This window comes from Equus asinus, chromosome 28, assembly GCF_041296235.1.
Source record: "Equus asinus isolate D_3611 breed Donkey chromosome 28, EquAss-T2T_v2, whole genome shotgun sequence".
NCBI lineage: Eukaryota > Metazoa > Chordata > Mammalia > Perissodactyla > Equidae > Equus > Equus asinus.
In genome coordinates this window covers 22,683,868-22,701,841 of record NC_091817.1, presented here as the reverse complement: position 1 = coordinate 22,701,841, position 17,974 = coordinate 22,683,868, and the positions used below count along the sequence as shown (strand labels likewise).

At 47.4% G+C, this 17,974-nt stretch overlaps 1 protein-coding gene across 3 annotated transcripts in view; it reads left to right on the top strand.

The window, feature by feature from the left end:
* The window catches only part of LOC123275582 (liver carboxylesterase-like), a 33,290-nt gene extending 19,063 nt beyond the window's left edge, over window positions 1-14,227 (top strand). For 2 of the 3 annotated variants that reach the window (XM_014827610.3, XM_044761516.2), the window contains 6 exons: window positions 5,445-5,585; window positions 7,437-7,517; window positions 7,780-7,927; window positions 12,373-12,504; window positions 13,499-13,571; window positions 13,852-14,227. In XM_014827610.3, coding sequence (XP_014683096.2) covers window positions 5,445-5,585; window positions 7,437-7,517; window positions 7,780-7,927; window positions 12,373-12,504; window positions 13,499-13,571; window positions 13,852-14,035 — 759 coding nt within the window. In that variant the 3' untranslated portion in view covers window positions 14,036-14,227. The remainder of the gene's footprint in view (window positions 1-5,444; window positions 5,586-7,436; window positions 7,518-7,779; window positions 7,928-12,372; window positions 12,505-13,498; window positions 13,572-13,851) is intronic. The other variant, XM_070500335.1, reaches the window with a different exon arrangement.
* The last annotated feature ends 3,747 nt before the right edge of the window (window positions 14,228-17,974 follow it).

Below are 17,974 nucleotides of genomic sequence, written 5' to 3'. Positions count from 1 at the left end.
ATTTTTGCAATTCTCCATGTGGCACGAGAGGACCTAGCATTTAAGAGTTGGTGATCCGGAGATAACCCAGAGATCAAAGAGCACATGTCTTCTTAGATCTTCTGAGATCACATGGGAGAGTTCCCATGACTATGTACTCCCCTCAACACACACACACACACCTGGATCATATGGCTACAACCCATAATAGAGGGATCCTTACTGCTCACTTCCTCCACACTGGTCAGACTTGTTAGCTACAGTGTGCAATAGGTGCAATCTTGTGAACACACAACATAGAGAAGCGGAGGGTGGGGTGGGTTTCTGTGAGCTTCAGTGAGTCAGGACTTTCCAATGCGAGATGAGCCTAGAGCAGAAAAAGGAATGTATTGTAACAGACTCTTCAGGTAACTACCTGAAAACTAAACTATAGTTCAGGAGTAGATGGCTTCAGCATGGCTGAATTCAGATGCACATATGATATTGATAAGAATCTGTCTCCAGCCCAAAGTTTTTTATCTCTCAGCGTAGACTTCACTCTCAGGCAGGTTAGTCCCCTGGGGGATAAAGACAAGAACACACTCTAGACTTACATCCTATCTGCTTAGAAACCTTCTTTCCAAATAATTCCTGCAAAACTTTTGGCGTAAACTCTATTGAACTGACATAGGCATGTGCTCATTACTGAAATCTTCTCTGGTCAGGGAGATGGGGCACCTCAGGTCACATGTAGATGCCTGGATTCATGGACTGAGAATAGAGAAGGGGGAGGTCCCCCAAAGGAAAAAGAGGGTGCTGTTGCCTGGGGAAGCAAGAATGGGAAATGGATGGAGGGCAGGGCAGGCACCACCACAGACATCCTCTCCAGAGCCCCCTCCCCCATCCTATGCCTACAACCTGTGCTCACGCCCACGGCAGCCAGGGTCAAGCTTTTCTCCAGGAAGCCCTCTCACCCACATCCTCTGCCTTTGTCTTCACGGAAATTTCTCAGTCTTGACTTACTTGGAGAAGCCAGAGAGGTAAGTACCTTTAATTTCTTGATTATAGGTTTTAAGTCTTGACACCTTCAAGCTCCACTTAAATAGGAATGAAAGAGTTCCCCTTGTGGACTTATAGTAACGTCCTGTGTTCATGCTGTTGAGGCCCAAAGAAGGGCTGTAACTTGCCTGCATAACACAGCCAGGAGGACTATAGGTAGGACTAGAACCCGATCTTCTGAGTCCCACTCCAGTGCTCCCGTTCATTAACTCTGTGCCCCTGAGACCAGCCTAGCCCTTGTTTTTTACAGTTCTTGTTCCAAAAAATGGCTACTTTAGAGAGAGCTGGACTAGAACCTTCCACTGTGGGGAGATGGAGATAATTGGGTAAGGGGTTTCTTCAGGAGCCTTCATTGAGGAGCCCAGATCTTCTCCTGGAGGCTGCAGGGCTGGTTAGCTGTGCAAGCTGCACTGTCTGCAGGGCCATCAGGAAGGGAGCCAAGAATCTCAGTCCTGAGGAACCACCCTGCTCCCAGCCAGGAGGAAACTCCAACAGCATCCTCCCCATCTCCTTCTTCCTCCTCTCCTGCCTTCTAACATGTTTCCAGATTCCAGTGGCGTTACCTCTGCAACGACTCACATTCCTGTCGTCTCTGCTCTCTCCCTGGGGAGGGTAGCACTTAGCTTAAAATGTGTTGCAAGGATTAAATGAGATTCCCTGTCATTCAGCAAATATTTAAGTAGCACTTACTATGTACCAGGACCAGATTCAGGAACTGGAGATATAGCAGTGAAACAGGCACAATAGACGTAAATCCCTGCCTTCTGGAGTGAGGGAAGAAACCTTAACAGACAAATAAAATACATACTGTGTGTGATGTTGGTCGGCATTAGGGTGGAAAAGTAGTTTGGAAATGGGGCTGGAGTTTGCCAGTGATTTGAATTTGCAAGGCATGATTGGGAATACTCCATGAGGAGGTGACATTTGAGCCCAGTTCTGGAGGAGGAAAGGAAGCCAGCTGTCAGGAACGGAGGAGGAAAAGTGATCTAGGCAGTTTTCTAGAGGGAAGAGCAGCTGTAAAGGCCCTAGGCAAGAGGCCAGTGTGGATAGAGTGGAGGGAAAGAGGAACAGGACTGAGGCTGAAAAGGGAATGGGAGGTGGGGGTTGGTCCTTTAAAGGACTTGGATTTTGATTCCAAGTGTGATGGGAAGTCTTGGGAGGGTTCTGAACAGAGGAGGGAGTGACCTTGGCTGTTACAAAGGGCTCACTGATGTCTGTGTTAAATGAAAGGTGGGGAAGGGGCAGAGCAGATGCAGGGACAGCAGCTGGGGGACCCTGGGCAGGAACAATCCAGACAAAGGATCATGGCAGCCTGGACTAGCCCACAGCAGAGTGGGTGATGAGAAGGTCTTGGCACCTGGATATTTTTGAAGTAACATCCAACAGGATGTGCTAGTGGACAGGATGTGGGGCATAAGAAAAGGAGAAGGGGTGAAGCAGGGCGCGGGTTTCTGACCTGAGCCAGGGGATGCAGGAGCCCCACACAGGGCAGCCACTTGCAGCCACTCTGCACAGCGGCCATCACTGCCATTTCCACTGTTGCTGGTGTCCATCAGCCCCGCTGGACGCCACCCTGATTGGGCCCTCGTAGTCTGTCTCATGGGCTTTCACTTCCACCTCTACACTCTCTCCTAGTCCTATGCCCCACGGTGCAGCCAGACTTACCCTTGTGGACCCAGGTCAGGGCATGTTGCCCCTTCTTAAAAGACTGACCCTCCTTACAAGACAAGTCCCCTAACCTCCATGGAGTTATCCTGCAAAGCATATCGGAGCCCCTGCTCTGTGCCGGACATGGTGCAGAAAGTTGCCGCACCATCTGCTCTCTCTGTCCACACCCCACAGCCTTCCTCCAAGCCCAGGGCTCCTGGGGTCTGAGGTTCCTGGGATTAGTGCTAAACAGTCACACTTAGGTCACTGTGCTCATGCCGTTCCCACTGTTTGGAATACTGTTCACTCCCCAGGCCCACTGCAGATGGCAGGCACCTCCCCCATGTGGGATGCCCTGTGTCTTCCTCCCAGAAGGAGCTGCTCCTCTAGGCGCCTTCCCACAGCAGCCCTTTCTGAACTGCACAGCCTTTCGAAGAGAGCAGTGGTGGCTCCCAGATCCTTTGTCCCTATTGTCAGCCATATAGCATTAGGATGTGGGCCTTGTCCTACTGAGTCTGATTCATTTGACAGAGCTTCTCTTCTGCAGCCAGAACTTGCCCATTGTTGACCCTTTCAGAGCAGATGTAGGTCCCTGGTCTCAAAGCCTGGGAATTGTCCAGTTTCACCTGCCGTCCAGGGGGGAATATGACACACAGCATGTGCAGATGGAAATAAGGTCCATGGAGCTGATGTCTATGTGAGGGGTCTGTAACAACACCTCTAATGAGTAATAGCTAATGTTTATCCAGCCCGTTCCAGGTACTAGGTACTGTGCTGAGCATTTTGCATGTGTTCAACCATTTAAGCCCCACAACAATGTGTGTTATAGATGAGGAAAGTGAGTCACAAACAGGTGAAATTACTTTCCCAGGTCACCAGCTAGTTAGTGGCAGAAGCAGGTTTCAAATCCAGATAGTCTGGCTCCCAACCCATGCTTTTAACAATTTCTGTGACCAAATATGGAGCATTCCTGTACCCAGAACCAGCTTCCCAGGTGCTGACGTGTGAGTCAGGCTCGGCAGGATTTGTGGCCATGTAAATATTTTCCTTCAAAGGTAAAACCTAAAACTAAGACATTTATCCACACAATGTGAGCCCATCCCTGATTCTCTTTCTCCTGCTATTGCTCTCTGATAGGGAGCCAAGCCTCAGTCTAGGCACCTGGAGTGATGAGGAGCTCACTGCCTCCTTGAAGCAAACCTTTCATCAAGAATAGCTCGTGTTTAAATATAGAGACATAGACACAGTCACTTGTCATTAATCATGAATTCTGTTTTTGTGAATTCACCTACTCACTGAAATTTATTTCTTACTCCAAATCAATACTCAGGGCACATTTTTGGTCATTGACGGACGTGCAAAAAGCAGCAGAAAGTGAGTCACGTGATGACACGTCCGTTCCCATCTGAGATCCAACAAGGCAACACACCGTCTTCTGTTTCATCTCTCATACTATTAACAAATGTCCTTTCCATGGTCCATTTAGTCCCACATTTTTCACATTTCTGTGCTCTCTTGGTGGTTTCTCTGTTTAAAATGGTCCCAAGCAGGGGCTGGCCCTGTTGCTGAGTGGTTAAGTTCGCGTGCTCCGCTGCAGGAGGCCCAGTGTTTCCGTGGTTCAAATCCTGGGCGCGGACATGGCACTGCTCATCAAACCACGCTGAGGCAGCATCCCACATGCCACAACTAGAAGGACCCACAACGAAGAATATACAATTATGTACTGGGGGGCTTTGGGGAGAAAAAGGAAAAAGTAAAATCTTAAAATAAATAAATAAATAAATAAATAAATAAAATGGTCCCAAGCATAGTGCTGAGGGGCTGTCTAGTGTTCCTAAGCACAATAACGCTGTGATATGCCCAACATGGGAGAAAGTGCGTGTGTTTGATGAGCTTCGTTCAGGTGTAGGTCACAGTGCTGTCAGCGGTGCGTTCAGTGTTAATGGATCAACCCTGCAGCCCACCCAGAAAAAGGAGGAGGACATTTGCCGTGAGGCCCCTCTGGAAAAGCTAAGGTATCATCCATAGTGTGTGATGAAGCTGTGGAAAAATGGCTACATTTGTGGATTCATGAGATGATGATGATAAGCTCATAGTGGACGGCACTGTCACAAGGCTGAAGGACAAGGAAATTACAGTCACGTTACCCAGGGCCCAGGAAATGTGGAGCCCTTCTTGGCTGGTGCTTTATTATAAACAAGAACTACAGATAATGAATTATTTTAAAGAGTTGTGTATTACATAAGATATCTTTAAACATACTTAAAACAGGGTTGATGAAAATGTGACCACAGGCATGCAGGAACCTGACCCTGTATTTCCCCTGGGAGCAGTGGCTCAGTGTTCACTAATTCAGAGTTCACGGTGACTTACAGACCTAAACCACCACGAATAATGAGGACTGACTGTAGAGAGAGACACACATAGGTATACATACACTTTAATTGAAATACATGTAAAGTGTGTGTATATATATATATCGATTATTAAATATACTTATATGTTTATATATATTTGAATCTATATAAATGTGTGTATATGCATATATATTACACTTTGAGGGAGACTTCCCCCCATCACCTTCCTACCTCTAGTCCCTGTTCGAAGTTCTGCCCTCTGGGGTGATACAGACTTACCCTCCTTTGATGGGACCCTCAGTTCTGTGGTCACTGCCATGGGCACGCAGCTCTGTGGTGCTGGCCTTGTGCTCAGATAGGTAGAGATGCGGAGGCAGGTGACTCCTTGAGAGAAAGCACGGACACTGTGCTCCCTCTTCCCAGAGCCATCCCTTCCTGCCCGCTGTGGTTGATGGAGTGCTGCTGCCAAAGATGCCTGAGGAGATTCTGGCTGAAAAGAAGTTCAACACTGTTCCCTACATCGTCGGAATCAACAAGCAGGAGTTCGGCTGGATTATTCCAACGGTGAGAATGTGCTGGTCTCTTAGACTCACCTCCCCTGCCCTTCACATCACCTCTCCCCTCTCAGGTCACAGGAGCTCCTCCTTCTCCAGACACCCCTCGGGGTCCAGGGCAGCCGTCCCCTTCACACAAGTTGACATTTCCATGGAAACCTTCTCTGAGATGTCCCAACTGTCACGTGGGTGTGTGGCCCTGGGTATCCCTGTCCCCAGACACTCTCTGATTGTTCCCCAATCCAAGAATACTGAAATGTCAATGCTGGGGGCCTGTAGAGACAATCACAGGGCAGATGAGAAAACCGAGGCCTGGAAAGGGAAGGAGCTCGGGGGTGAAGGACTGTGAGGCTGGGGCCCTGCAGCCTCTTCCCTTGGACTTGGTGCTTTCATGGTTTCTCCATAAACCTCACACATGCTCCTGGTCATCCAACTGCAAACATTCAGAGGAGCTCGCTTCTTCTTGAGTTAAAATGACTGCTGAAAGCTAGGAAGGGCTTTCCCTTCTGTCAAAGATAAAGCCGAGAGGAGTGTAGGTGGTGAGGACAGGTTTTACTCAGTTATACCACTGCAGTGGGGAAAAGAGTCCAGCATGAACTGAGCTCAAGTCCCTGAAACTAAAGGCTGGAGCCTGTTTAAAGGGTCCCTGTGCTCAGGGAAAGGCACGGGGTGTGCAGGGTAGTTTGTCTATGGGACTAGGCCACCTGGCTTAGTTAATTGGTGTTCATTGGAGGAGAAGTAAACTTTCCTGTTTTGCTTTTTTTCTGTTTTGTTTTTGCTTGAGGAAGATTGTCCCTGAGCTCACATCTGTGCCAATCTTCTTCTACTTTCTATGTGGGACACCTGCCACAGCATTCCTTGATGAGCAGTGTTTAGATCCACGCCCAGGATCTGAACCAGTGAACCTCAGGCCACTGAAGCAGAGCGGTCAAACTTAACCACTAGCCACTGGACCGGCCCCCACACTCTCTTGCCTTTATGACAGGAGACAGTGGTGTATGTTGGAGCAAGGTGCCCAAAGCAGTTAGGTTTTCTATCCGCCCACAGGGACTGAGAGAGAACAAGTCATCCCCTCAGAGTTTGCTTTCAGAGAGATGGCTCTCCGGTCCTTGAGGAAACAGTTTCGGGTAGTCTGTTTACAGCTTAAAGGTCAGAGAAAGGATTTATACTTGCAAACTCTTTAAAGTAACTGCTCTAAGAGGGGTTCAGGGACCTATCAACCTTTCAGCAGGTGTGGCTGGAACAAACAGTAAATTCTCCTGGTTGCAGGCGCTTTCTCAAGCAGGCATTTTAAGGGAAGCTGCGCCATCCTAAAGACAGGGTCTTAAGCTGCTACAGCCTTGTTAGAGTTTCGAAAATTCTGTTGCTATAGAGATTATCTTGGAGCTGTTATATGCAGAGGGATGTATTCTCGCTTCAGAACAATTTCAGCGGTTACACGGAAGGACCAAAGCCATAATGGCAGGATTTGGGGCTCCCTCAGTTCAGCTGAGACAGGGAGGGTATTTGTGAGCTCTGCGTCCTCTGCCCAGAGCCCTCCACTTCCACACTAGCCTGGCTTAAGCCTTCCCGCTCTGTGTCGATGACCATTGTGGGGACTCTAGCCTGACATATATATGCGCATACATACTGCAAAGAGCTGGGACATCTCTTAATATTTACTTTCTCCTGTTTGTACCCCTTGAGTATCTGGATGTAACAAGTCGGTTTGATTAATTAATTTCACCCAAATCTTCAACGACCCTGACTGTCAAGACATGACAAGGTGACCTTCAACCTGCATTGGTTTGGTTGGTTGGTCAGTTTGCTTCTTCTTGCTAATTCCCAATGATTCACGATTGCTTAACCATTGTTTTAACAGATGATGGGCTACCCGCTCTCTGAAGGCAAGATGGACCAGCAGACAGCCACGTCACTCTTGCAGAACTCCTCCACCCTCCTTGTAAGAGTCTAGGGAGTCACAGGAACTGGCTGAGACCTAAAGGTGGGAGGAGCTTGCCCCAAATCACAAAGCAATTAAATGGCAGAATGAGGACTGGGGCCAGAAAGTTCTGCACCCACTTTTCTACCTTTCTTACCCACCACCCGAGGGGGGTGATATTTGCACAGGGCTCATGAGGCTCACCATTAACACAAGAAGAGAAGCTGTGTCATTTACTGGGGGTGGGGGGTGGGTGGTCACTTTCACTCTTGACCCATTTCAGCACATCCCTGAGGAACTGACTCCAGTGGCCATTGAGAAATATTTAGGAGGGACAGACGACCCTGTCAAAAAGAAAGACCTGTTCCTGGACTTGATGGGGGATGTGATGTTTGGTGTCCCATCTGTGACTGTGGCCCGGCTCCACAGAGGTGAGTCCTGACGATTGGGTAGGAGAGGGACACTGACTTCACCAGCTTCACTGTCTGTCCGCCCGCCCCTCAGCATAGACAGATATGGGGAAACTGCTGAAGGTCAGGCCTGCAAGGCTTTTCCCATGTGGCCTAGGGTGGCATGTTGTCCTATGTTGGTTTCTACCAGAAGGTGACTCTGGGAAAAGGATGCAAATGCAAGTAGTTTATTTTGGAGTTGATCACAGAAGACACCAATAGGGGAATGGAGAAGTGAACAAGAAGTAGAAGGAAGCCAATTCATGCTGCCCTGTCAAGCAAGTACCTATGTGGACACTGGAGTTGGGGAGCTCTGGGAAACCCGCAGAAGACATTCTCAGGGTTATTCTGAGTGAGCGGCATGGGAGCTCCAGTATTTATCCCCCAACTCCCAGGAGTCATTGGTTGAAGGCTGTTCCCAAGTGGTTGTTAATTCTCTGGTGCTTTGACCCGCTGTACACATGGAAGGGTGGTCTCTGGTGGCCAAAGACCTCAGGTAAAGAGCTAGAGATGCCAGGGGTGGAAGTCAGGCTGGCACGTCCAGAAGTAGAGGATATGGTGAGGCATTGATAGAGTCTGCTACAAGCACTGCTCACTTGAAATTTTTGTAGTCCATGGGGCTAGAGCAAATCTTAGAAGATGCATCTTGAAAGGTCCAGAATTAGCTTCAAACTAATTCGTTAACTGGTGGAGCTACGGGTAAAATGAGGACAAGCAGAAGACCAAGAGGGCTGCCTAGAACCAAGAAAAGTGAATGAAATGAGTAGTGGGAGGTGTGGGGCCGGGTGGTCTGGCGAGGGTCAACGTTTGCGGCTGGCTTTTGTCCAGCCTGGTGTGTGCTGGGTCTACCACAGGACCTCCCACACTGACCCAAGGCTGTGTGAGTGGGGTGTTAAGTCAGGGTGGATGAGCTCGCCTAGAGAGAAGGTGTCCCTTCTGGGTCCCTTTCTGAGGTCCTCACAGAACCCCTCCTTTTCTAGGAGCCCTCCTTCAACTAGTCTGCAAGCCAGGAAATGCTTCTCTGCTCCAGACCTCTCTCTCTAACCTTGCTGGGAGGGCTGTAAATTAAGGACATGATGTGCAAGGTGAAAAGTAGCTACAGGTGACCTGCTCTGTCCCTGAGCACTAGGGACAGTAACGTAGAGGTGCTGGTTACCACTTCCCCCTCCCAAAGACCCTGATGAAACTCTTCAGCCAGGGGCCATTGGGTCAAATCTGTTCTTTCATGAACTTGGACTTTCCTCTTCCCACCTGTCTGATTTGTGGTATCCCTGTCTGCATCATCTGCTGCTCCAGCCACACCGGACTTATGTTTTTCATCTGAAATCTCATGACTTTCAGTTCAGGGTCTTTTTACAGCACTACACAGATTTTGTCAACATTATTCTTTCCTTTGTGTATTCTTCTTACTGTCTTTTTGATAAAAAAAGAACTTTCTGAATATAAAATTTGTATAGAATGATATATAATATATTACAGTTGTGGAAAGTTTTGAAAATATGGAACGCGTAAAGAAAAAAATTAGATATAACTTATGACACCTCCACCTAGAAGTATCTACCATAAATTTTTTGGTGATTTGTTTTGTTTTTGAGGAAGATTAGCCCTGAGCTAACATCCATGCCCGTCTTCCTCTACTTTATACATGGGATGCTACCAAAGCATGGCGTGCCAAGCAGTGCCATGTCCACACCTGGTATCCAAACCGGTGAACCCTGGGCCACTGAGAAGCGGAACATGAGAACTTAATTGCTGCGCCACCAGGATGGCCCCTCTACTATAGATTTTTGATATGTTTTCTTCTATTGATCTTTCTGTGTTTTACATAAAATTTAAAAATTAATTTATATTATGTTTTTGTTCATAGAACACTATATTGTTGGCTTTTCCTCAGTGTCAGTAAAAGCTCATCGAAGACATCCATCATTTCATGGATTAAAATTTATTTTAGTACTTGGGGCTGGCCCAGTGGCGCAGTGGTCACTTTCGCCCACTTGACTTTGGTGACCTGGAGTTCACAGGTTCAGATCTTGGGCATGGACCAAGCACCATTCATCAAGCCATGCTGTGGAAGCATCCCACATACAAAATAGAGGAAGATGGGCACAGATGTGAGCTCAGGGCCCATCTTCCTCAACAAAAGAACAATTGTCTTAGCATTCCTGTCTTATTGGATATTTAGACTGGCTGCTCACATTTTGATGCCAGAAAAACATTCTTCTCAGCCTAATTTGCATAAATCTTTAATTTGTTCTCTAATAATTTCCTTAGAATTGGTTTTTAGAAGTGAAATGATTAGGCTGGGATGTAGGAGCATATTAAAGTTGCTGATACAGATTGTGAAATTGGTTTCCAATGTTAAAAGGTGGATTTCTTAATTCTCTAACCTGGGATACTCAGGCTAAAAAGTAAAAATAGGACTGCCAATTTCATAAGCATTTCCTCCCCAAAAAGAAAAAAAAGTAGAGATCGTCACACTGTTTCAGTTGGCATATTTTTGATTACTAGCTCTCTCTTTCCTTCTGCTTCTCTCATTGTTCCCAACTGTAATTATCTGAATCTGTGCCTTACTTAACTTTGAAGATGTGTGTTGTGATTGTAAGGATTTTATAAATCGCAATGATTTAAGGCATAAAGTTAAAAAATCAAGAAAAAGAAGTATATCTTTTGGGCAGTGTTGTGCCAAAAGTAAGTTCTCTGATTCACAGAAGATCTCTCCTCTATGGCTGTGTTCTGAGCTCCTCTCTAAAACATTTGAGCAGCAGAGGCGAGGTGAACCCCCTCCTTTCAGGGAGCTCTGCTTGACCTGGAAGCAGCTGTTTAACAAGTGGATTCCTGAACCGCAGGGGATTGCTTCTTCCAAACATCTCCTCTCCCCAAACCAAGGGTGCAATGATGGGGAGTGGGAGGCAATTAATAAATTATTCTACTTCCTCATGTCAGCACGGCATGTATTGTAAAATCATGTGGCTGACTATTTAATGATGTGAAGAAATGATCATAATATTTACAGAATAACATGTACAATATTGTCTCAACTTTATATACGTAAGAGGAACATGTGGGGCTGGCCCCATGGCCAAGTGATTAAACTTCTGGGTGCTCTGCTTTGGTGGCCGGGTTTGTGGGTTCAGATGCGGGGTGCAGACTTGCTCCACTCGTCAGCCACGCTGTGGAGGTGACCCACAAACAATGTAGAGGAGGATTGGCACGGATGTTAACTCAGGGCTAATCTTCCTCAAGCAAAAAAAAAAACCAAAAACCAGGATATGTGCTAAAATATTGACAGTTTTCTCTGAATGGTGAGATTATATCTGATCTTCCTGTACATTTTCCTTTTTTATGCATTTCCCAAATTTGTTACTCTGTCCAACAGGGGGAAAACTTGTAAAGTTTCTCTACCAGACTGACTTGGGATATGACCCTTAACTCCTCATAGGCAATATGATCTATGCAAAGTGTCAACAGCCATGGCCAGGTGGCCTTTGAGTTACACCTGAAGGGGCAGGGATGGGCAGCTCTGGTGAAGCGGTCAATAGAAAAACTGACATCTCCGGGACTTGGAGAGGGGGAAGTGAGAGAGGGGGCAGGGGAGAGGAGGAGAGAGGGCAGGAGAGAGGCAACGTTGTCCTTCCTCAGCCTCTTTTATCTCTTCTGCCACCACCTTAACACTCCCCAGGCCAAAGAAGAAGCAAGACATGTGAGGTGACACAGAAAAAGGAAGAGCTGAGTTTCTGGTGCCCTGAGACACAAGACACAGATTGTCCCCTTTCTTCATGTGTTTGTATTTAAATATTTGTGCTTTCAGACCAGCAACATGGATTTGCTTCATTTTTCTCAGAATGGGCGAGAAAAAACACTGGAAACTCTCAAAACTGGGCAGAACAGATGACTATTGTTGCACAGCAGGGATTCTCCAAAGGAATGAAAACTAGCCTGTTATCAATGAAATCCAGTAGTGTAAACTTTATGGTTGTAGGTGTTCTTGAGTGTGGATGCATCAGTGGGCAAAGGAGTTTATGTGAATTGACCGAGTGCCGCTATAATGATGGTTATTTTGAATGGCTCTATCTAGTGTTTCAACAGTCATTCATTCATTCTTTTAATATTCATTCATTCATTCGACAAACACTGGCTCAAATCCCATTCCACCTCCACCAGCTATACGCCCTTAAGCAAGTGACAGAAGCTTTTCACAATACTATTTCTCCATTACACTGATAAAAAGGAGTTTCCTGCAGGGACACACAGTGTCCAGCACACAGCTGACACTCACAATGGCAGCTGTTATTAATATTGTCATTGTTGTATACTCAGGACACAGGCGTGCCACCAATTCCCTGAGTGCTCAGGGCCCCCAGAGACCTTGATACCATCCAGGTGTGCATCAGGTAAAATGAACTGTGTATGAATCCATGTCTTCTCAGATGCCGGAGCCTCCACCTTCATGTATGAGTTTCAGTACCGCCCAAGCTTTTCATCAGCCATGAGACCCAAGATGGTGATAGGGGACCATGGAGATGAGATCTTCTCGGTCTTTGGGGCCCCATTTCTAAAAGGTGATGTCCCTTTGGTGACTACAAACTTCAGATTAGGAGATCTGGGTACAAATCTCAGTTTGGTGGCCTTGGGAAAGTTACTCCTTCTCTCCAGGTCTTAGTTTCCCAAATTCTCCATAACAGAGTTGAACAAGAAGCGTCCCCAACCTTTCTCTTGCTGCACCGTGCATGATAGAGAATGTATGTCCATGTGCCCTCATTCATGGTGACTACAAGAATCCAGAGCTGAGCATCAGTGAGACAAGCGGTTGGTGACTTGTCAGGTCCAGATCAAGGACGAGAATGCCACCACCCATTTCCGCTCACAAGAGCATAGCAGATTGACTTATAGAAAGGTTAGAATGGGTGTGGACCTTGAATCAGGGCTACTGTGTGTCTATTTACCTATCCAACAATCTGTCCATCTTTCTAAAACTCATATCTTTTCAAACTTAATATGTTAATAATATAATATTTTAAAGAAAACCTTTCACAAATGTCTTCAATGCCTTAATTATCCACAGTGAAGGATGTATCACATGTGACCCACCTCAGAGCTATTTGTGATACACCAGTGCCTCTGGGGATTTCCAGGTTGGGTGAATCTTTAGGACCATTACAGCTCTGTTATTTATCAGATTCTGTGGAGATGTGGGTGGGTGAAGGATACTGAGTTAAAACTCAAAGGAGAACAATCTTATGGGGTGGGGTTGCTGTGGTGCAAAGCCTGGGGTACAGCATTGTGACTCTGAAGGGGACGGCAAGGGCTGGTAGGCACAGAAGACAAACGCCACCCACCCATGGATTGGCTGCAGCCCTTTATTAGATCAGTAAGTCTCAAACTTGAAGCGCACATACATTACCCAAGATCTTCTTAAAATGCATCATTTGACTCAGGAGGTCTGGAGTAAGGACTCAGATTCTGATTTCCTAACAAGCTCTCAAGTGATGCTGCTGCTGAAGGACCATGAACCACAGTTTGAGTAGCAAAGGCTTTTTGTCTCCTTCCCCACAGAGGGTGCCTCAGAAGAGGAGATCAAACTCAGCAAGATGGTGATGAAATTCTGGGCCAACTTTGCTCGGACTGGGTGAGCCTGACAGCAAAGATGGAGCAGGGATGGGAAGGGGTATGGCATATCTATTGGGAAGAGTAGCTTCTAACGTTTGATGGTCAAACTCCTAGACCTGTGTTCTCTGACAGGAGAGCTCTCTAAAAATGGACAGGCTGCCCAGGAGATAGTGAGCTGCCTGTCTCTGGAGGCATACGAGCCTCTAGGCAGAGATGACACCAGGCATCCCTGAAAATTTCAAAGGATTGTTGGGACCACACAGTAGATTTGGAGAATATCTCTTTGATTCTGTTCCCAGGAACCCCAATGGTGAGGGGCTGCCCCACTGGCCAGTGTACGACCAGAAGGAAGGGTACTTGCAGATTGGTGTCACCACCCAGGCAGCCCAGAAGCTGAAAGACAAGGAAGTGGCTTTCTGGACCGAGCTCCTGGCCAAGAAGGCAACAGAGAAGCAACACCAGACAGAACATGTTGAACTTTGAATACGCTACCTGTCAGGCCTCAGGGGCCTTGGGGAGCCAAGACAGTGTGTTCTACTAAATTTGCTTAAAGTCCAAAGAGGCACCTTATTGTGGAGGCTGGGGAATTGTCTGGTGGGGGTGGACAGAGACCAGGGAGTGGGAATTTCTGTATGTGGCCTAAATTTTTGAAATAAATGTTCTTTAGGAGACCAAGTGAGTGTCTGTGTCTTGAACTGGAGAGTAAACCATCCATCCTCATTAGAGAGAAGCATGAAGAGAGAGGGCACTATCTGCAGGGAGTTGCCTCTGACAGGTCTGACTTGGCCTCTGGACAAGCAGAGCAGCAGGCTGGGCCCTGGGACACTTTGCATCTGCTCCACGTCTCTAGGCCCTCAACACCTTCCAACAACAGGATGTGGGTTGGCCAGAGTGCAGTGTCCTTGTCCTCCCTGTGGAATTACCTGTAGAGATGGAGAATGCACAGATCGAAGATGCACCTGGAGTCTGGGGGTAGGGGAAGTGCCATGGTGACCCTATGCCACTGTTGTGTTGCCTTTAATAACCCTTCCACAGGTCTACAAGTCTTTCTCCAACATACACAGTACATTCCCAGTCCTTTCCCTGAGGCCGTCTCTTCCAACAATTCATCTGAACCCCTTCAGCAGCTGCACCACTAGAAGTGCAAACAGTGACCATCTTGGAGTGAGTCCCTGAAGTATCACCCTAAAACTGCCTCTTTCAGCATCTCTGGGCTGACTCCTGGCCTCTGCTACTTGTAGAAAGCACTAATGAGTGACACTCGCACCCTAACAGCAAGAAAAAGCTGGATATTCTCAAAATCATGACTTTTCCTGAATGATTCGAAGAGCTGAGATTGCAGATGAACAATTACCCTGAGGTCTCAGGAAGACAGGCACTTTGGAGCAGAGATGGGATGTGGATGCTGACTCACCGTCTGCAACAGGTGGAAGATGGGGTCACCGTGGGTGTGAGTAGAATTACTCTAAAATTCCTAATCCAATGCTAAAGGCCAAGTGTGGACTAGTATGAGGGTATAAAATCCTAGGGAGCCACAGACCCATGGGGGATTGTATCCAGACTCTTCTCCATGGACCTCCATCAGAGGCTCCTGAGAAAGATGGGGAGAAGGTAGTGAGACCAGAGACAGCCTGCCTCAGGGTTGCATGCCTGAAGCCCTGCTAAGACCCTTCTCCCTTAAGGAACAAAATCCCTAAACCATTGTAAAAGGGCAGCAAACACACCTCCCTTGGGGCCCTGGAGGAGTCCTATTAAGACTGCAGAAGAGGAAAATTTAAAAACCCTCTACCCCTGGGAGTGGGACAAGAGACCATCCTGGGTCCTGGTCTTTAGAGGTCTTTTACTGCTGGGGAGGGGCACAATCATTGAGAAAGCCCCCTCTCCACGACCAAGGGACAGAGGGTCTGCCTAAGCCTGAGGCTGGACCAGGACAAGAGACCACTCCTGGATGCCACCACCAAGTTAGCACACACCAAGGACTGAGCAGCTGAAATGTACCACTGGGGGAGGGAGACAGTGTGGAGAGAGAACTTCTCTGAGGGGCAGGTGCACAGGGCAGGGCTACAGCTGAGGGCGGAACAGGAACATTGGGGGAAACCATTCAGCACCTCTCGCCCTAAGCACAAGATAGCACCGGAAGAATGTGAATCGGGTGGCGCACTGAAGAAAACCTCAGCAACAACGAAACCCAAGCCCTGCTCCTCTCTTGATAAATGGACTCAACTCTCCCAACACACACACGCACACACACACACAGGCAAACATACATGCACAGACACACGCGTACACATGCACACTATAAGTCTAGCAGAAGAGGTATGACCATTTCCATGAATACAAACTATTTACTTCACTTTCTACTCTCTCACATTTGCTGCTCAGGGAGACCCTGGATCCCTCATCCAAAATTGGAAACACACAAAAAGCAAGAGAAAAACTCCACTAACATGAGACAAAACAATCAACAGAAGTAGAGTCAGAGATGGCCCAGGTGTTACAACTACCAGACTAGGGATCCAAAACAACTATATGGAAAACTTGCATCAACAGATGGGTAATTTCAGCAGAAGGAAGCAAATTGGAAGGTTACAATTTTTTAATAATAGTAATACAGATGTAGAATGTCTTCAACACGTTTATCAGTACACTTGACACAGCTGAGGAAAGAATGTGTGAACTTGAAGAAAGGTCAATATAAATTACCAAACTTCAATAAAACGAGAAAAAGAGTGGGAAGAAAATAGTACAGAGGACCTAAGAGATGTGGGACAATATGGAATGGTCCAACGTAGGTGTAATTGGAATCCCAGGAGGAGAAGACAGAAAGAATGAGCAGAAAACATAGTTGAAAAGCTAATGCCCAAGAATTTTCCAAAAATAATGAAAGACATCAAAGCCTAGATCCAGGAAAATCAGTCAACTCCAAGCAGGATTAAAGGACAACACACACATCTAGACACACAATGAGACAATATTGAAGGCAACCAGAGGAAAAGGACATGACATGACCTAGAAGGGCACCAGGAAGGGCACTTGACCACCTATGTATGGACAAAGGAGGCCCAGAGAGGGGAAGGAACTGGCTCAAATCACCCAGAAAACATCAACAAAACCTTGGAGCCAAACTGAGGCCGCCTTGCCCATAAGTTGCAGTCTCTCTACTGCACTGCCTGGCCATCCCCACATGGACCCCATCCATGCATGAAGGGTTTTTCCCTCTTGACCATACTCTCCACTGCTTTTCCCGCTGCATCTGCCTACAGCTGCTCCCCTCCCTGCCCAGCTCCAGGGTGTGAAACCCACCCTATCAAACACTCGTTGCCTCCACATTCCAGGCAGCTGTGAGAGACCAGGGGCTTTGCAAGTGCCATCAACGGACATTTCCCTTCAATAATTATGACTAATCTTTGGCGAAACTGGTGGCATGAGCTGGTGCCTGATCTACACCAAGTCATGACCTACAATAGAGGAAGGGAAAGCAGAAAAAGAAAGGAGAAAAAAACATGAAAAAGAAAGATTGGAGATGAACAAAACTCAGGCTCACTTAAAAGAAGAAAAACCTATAGAGCCTGAAAGAAATCCATTGGATGAGAAATTCTCCATCCTGGTTGCCCATTGGAATCAGCTGAGCAGCTTCTAAAACATGCCGTTGCACGGGCCCCATCCTGGTTCTCATTCCTATCCTCTGGACAGATGCCGGGGCATCAGGACTTTTTAAAGCTCCCTATGTTGAGATGGAGTACAGCCAGTGTAGAGAGCCCCTCACCTGCTCAGTTTGTTCCTGAAGGAGGACCCTTTCTATAGATCCTGCGTCTCCAGGCCCTGCACAGAGCGTGTGTTGAGTGCAGGCATGCACGGCTGAATGCAGGAGCAGACAAATAAAGGAGTTGTTTTCCAGGTACCTGGGGATTGCAAAAATGTAGGCTCACCCAGGATTTCTCCAGTGACTGGGGCTTGTGGTCAGAATGCAGGAAGAAGGAAAGCAGCACACTGACGAGGCCTTGTGGGGACAGGAATGTCATCTGGGAGGTGAACCCAAGTAAGCTACGACAACAAGGTCATTGTGTCAATTCCCCTGCAGTGTCATGTACCACCCACTAACCTGGATGGCCCCCTTCATGGTCACTCAGCCCCTCCGAGCCTCTGCTTCTGCAACTCTTACCGATGTCTCTGGGTCTCATACTAAAGTTTCTGCTCACTGTGACCTTGCATTGCACTCTGTTCCCTCCCCTGACCTCTGGCTTTCTCTGCACAGTTTCAGTCCAACCTTCCTGAGATGGAAGGTGTGATTGGCTATGTCAGTCACCCTCCAGCAGAGATCATCCCTGACCAGTGTGTGGCTTGTGCACACTAGTCCTTCTTGGCCTGGGTGCCTGGCCTAGACTGCACAGCTGTGACTACACAATGGGGAGCAGAGCAGCC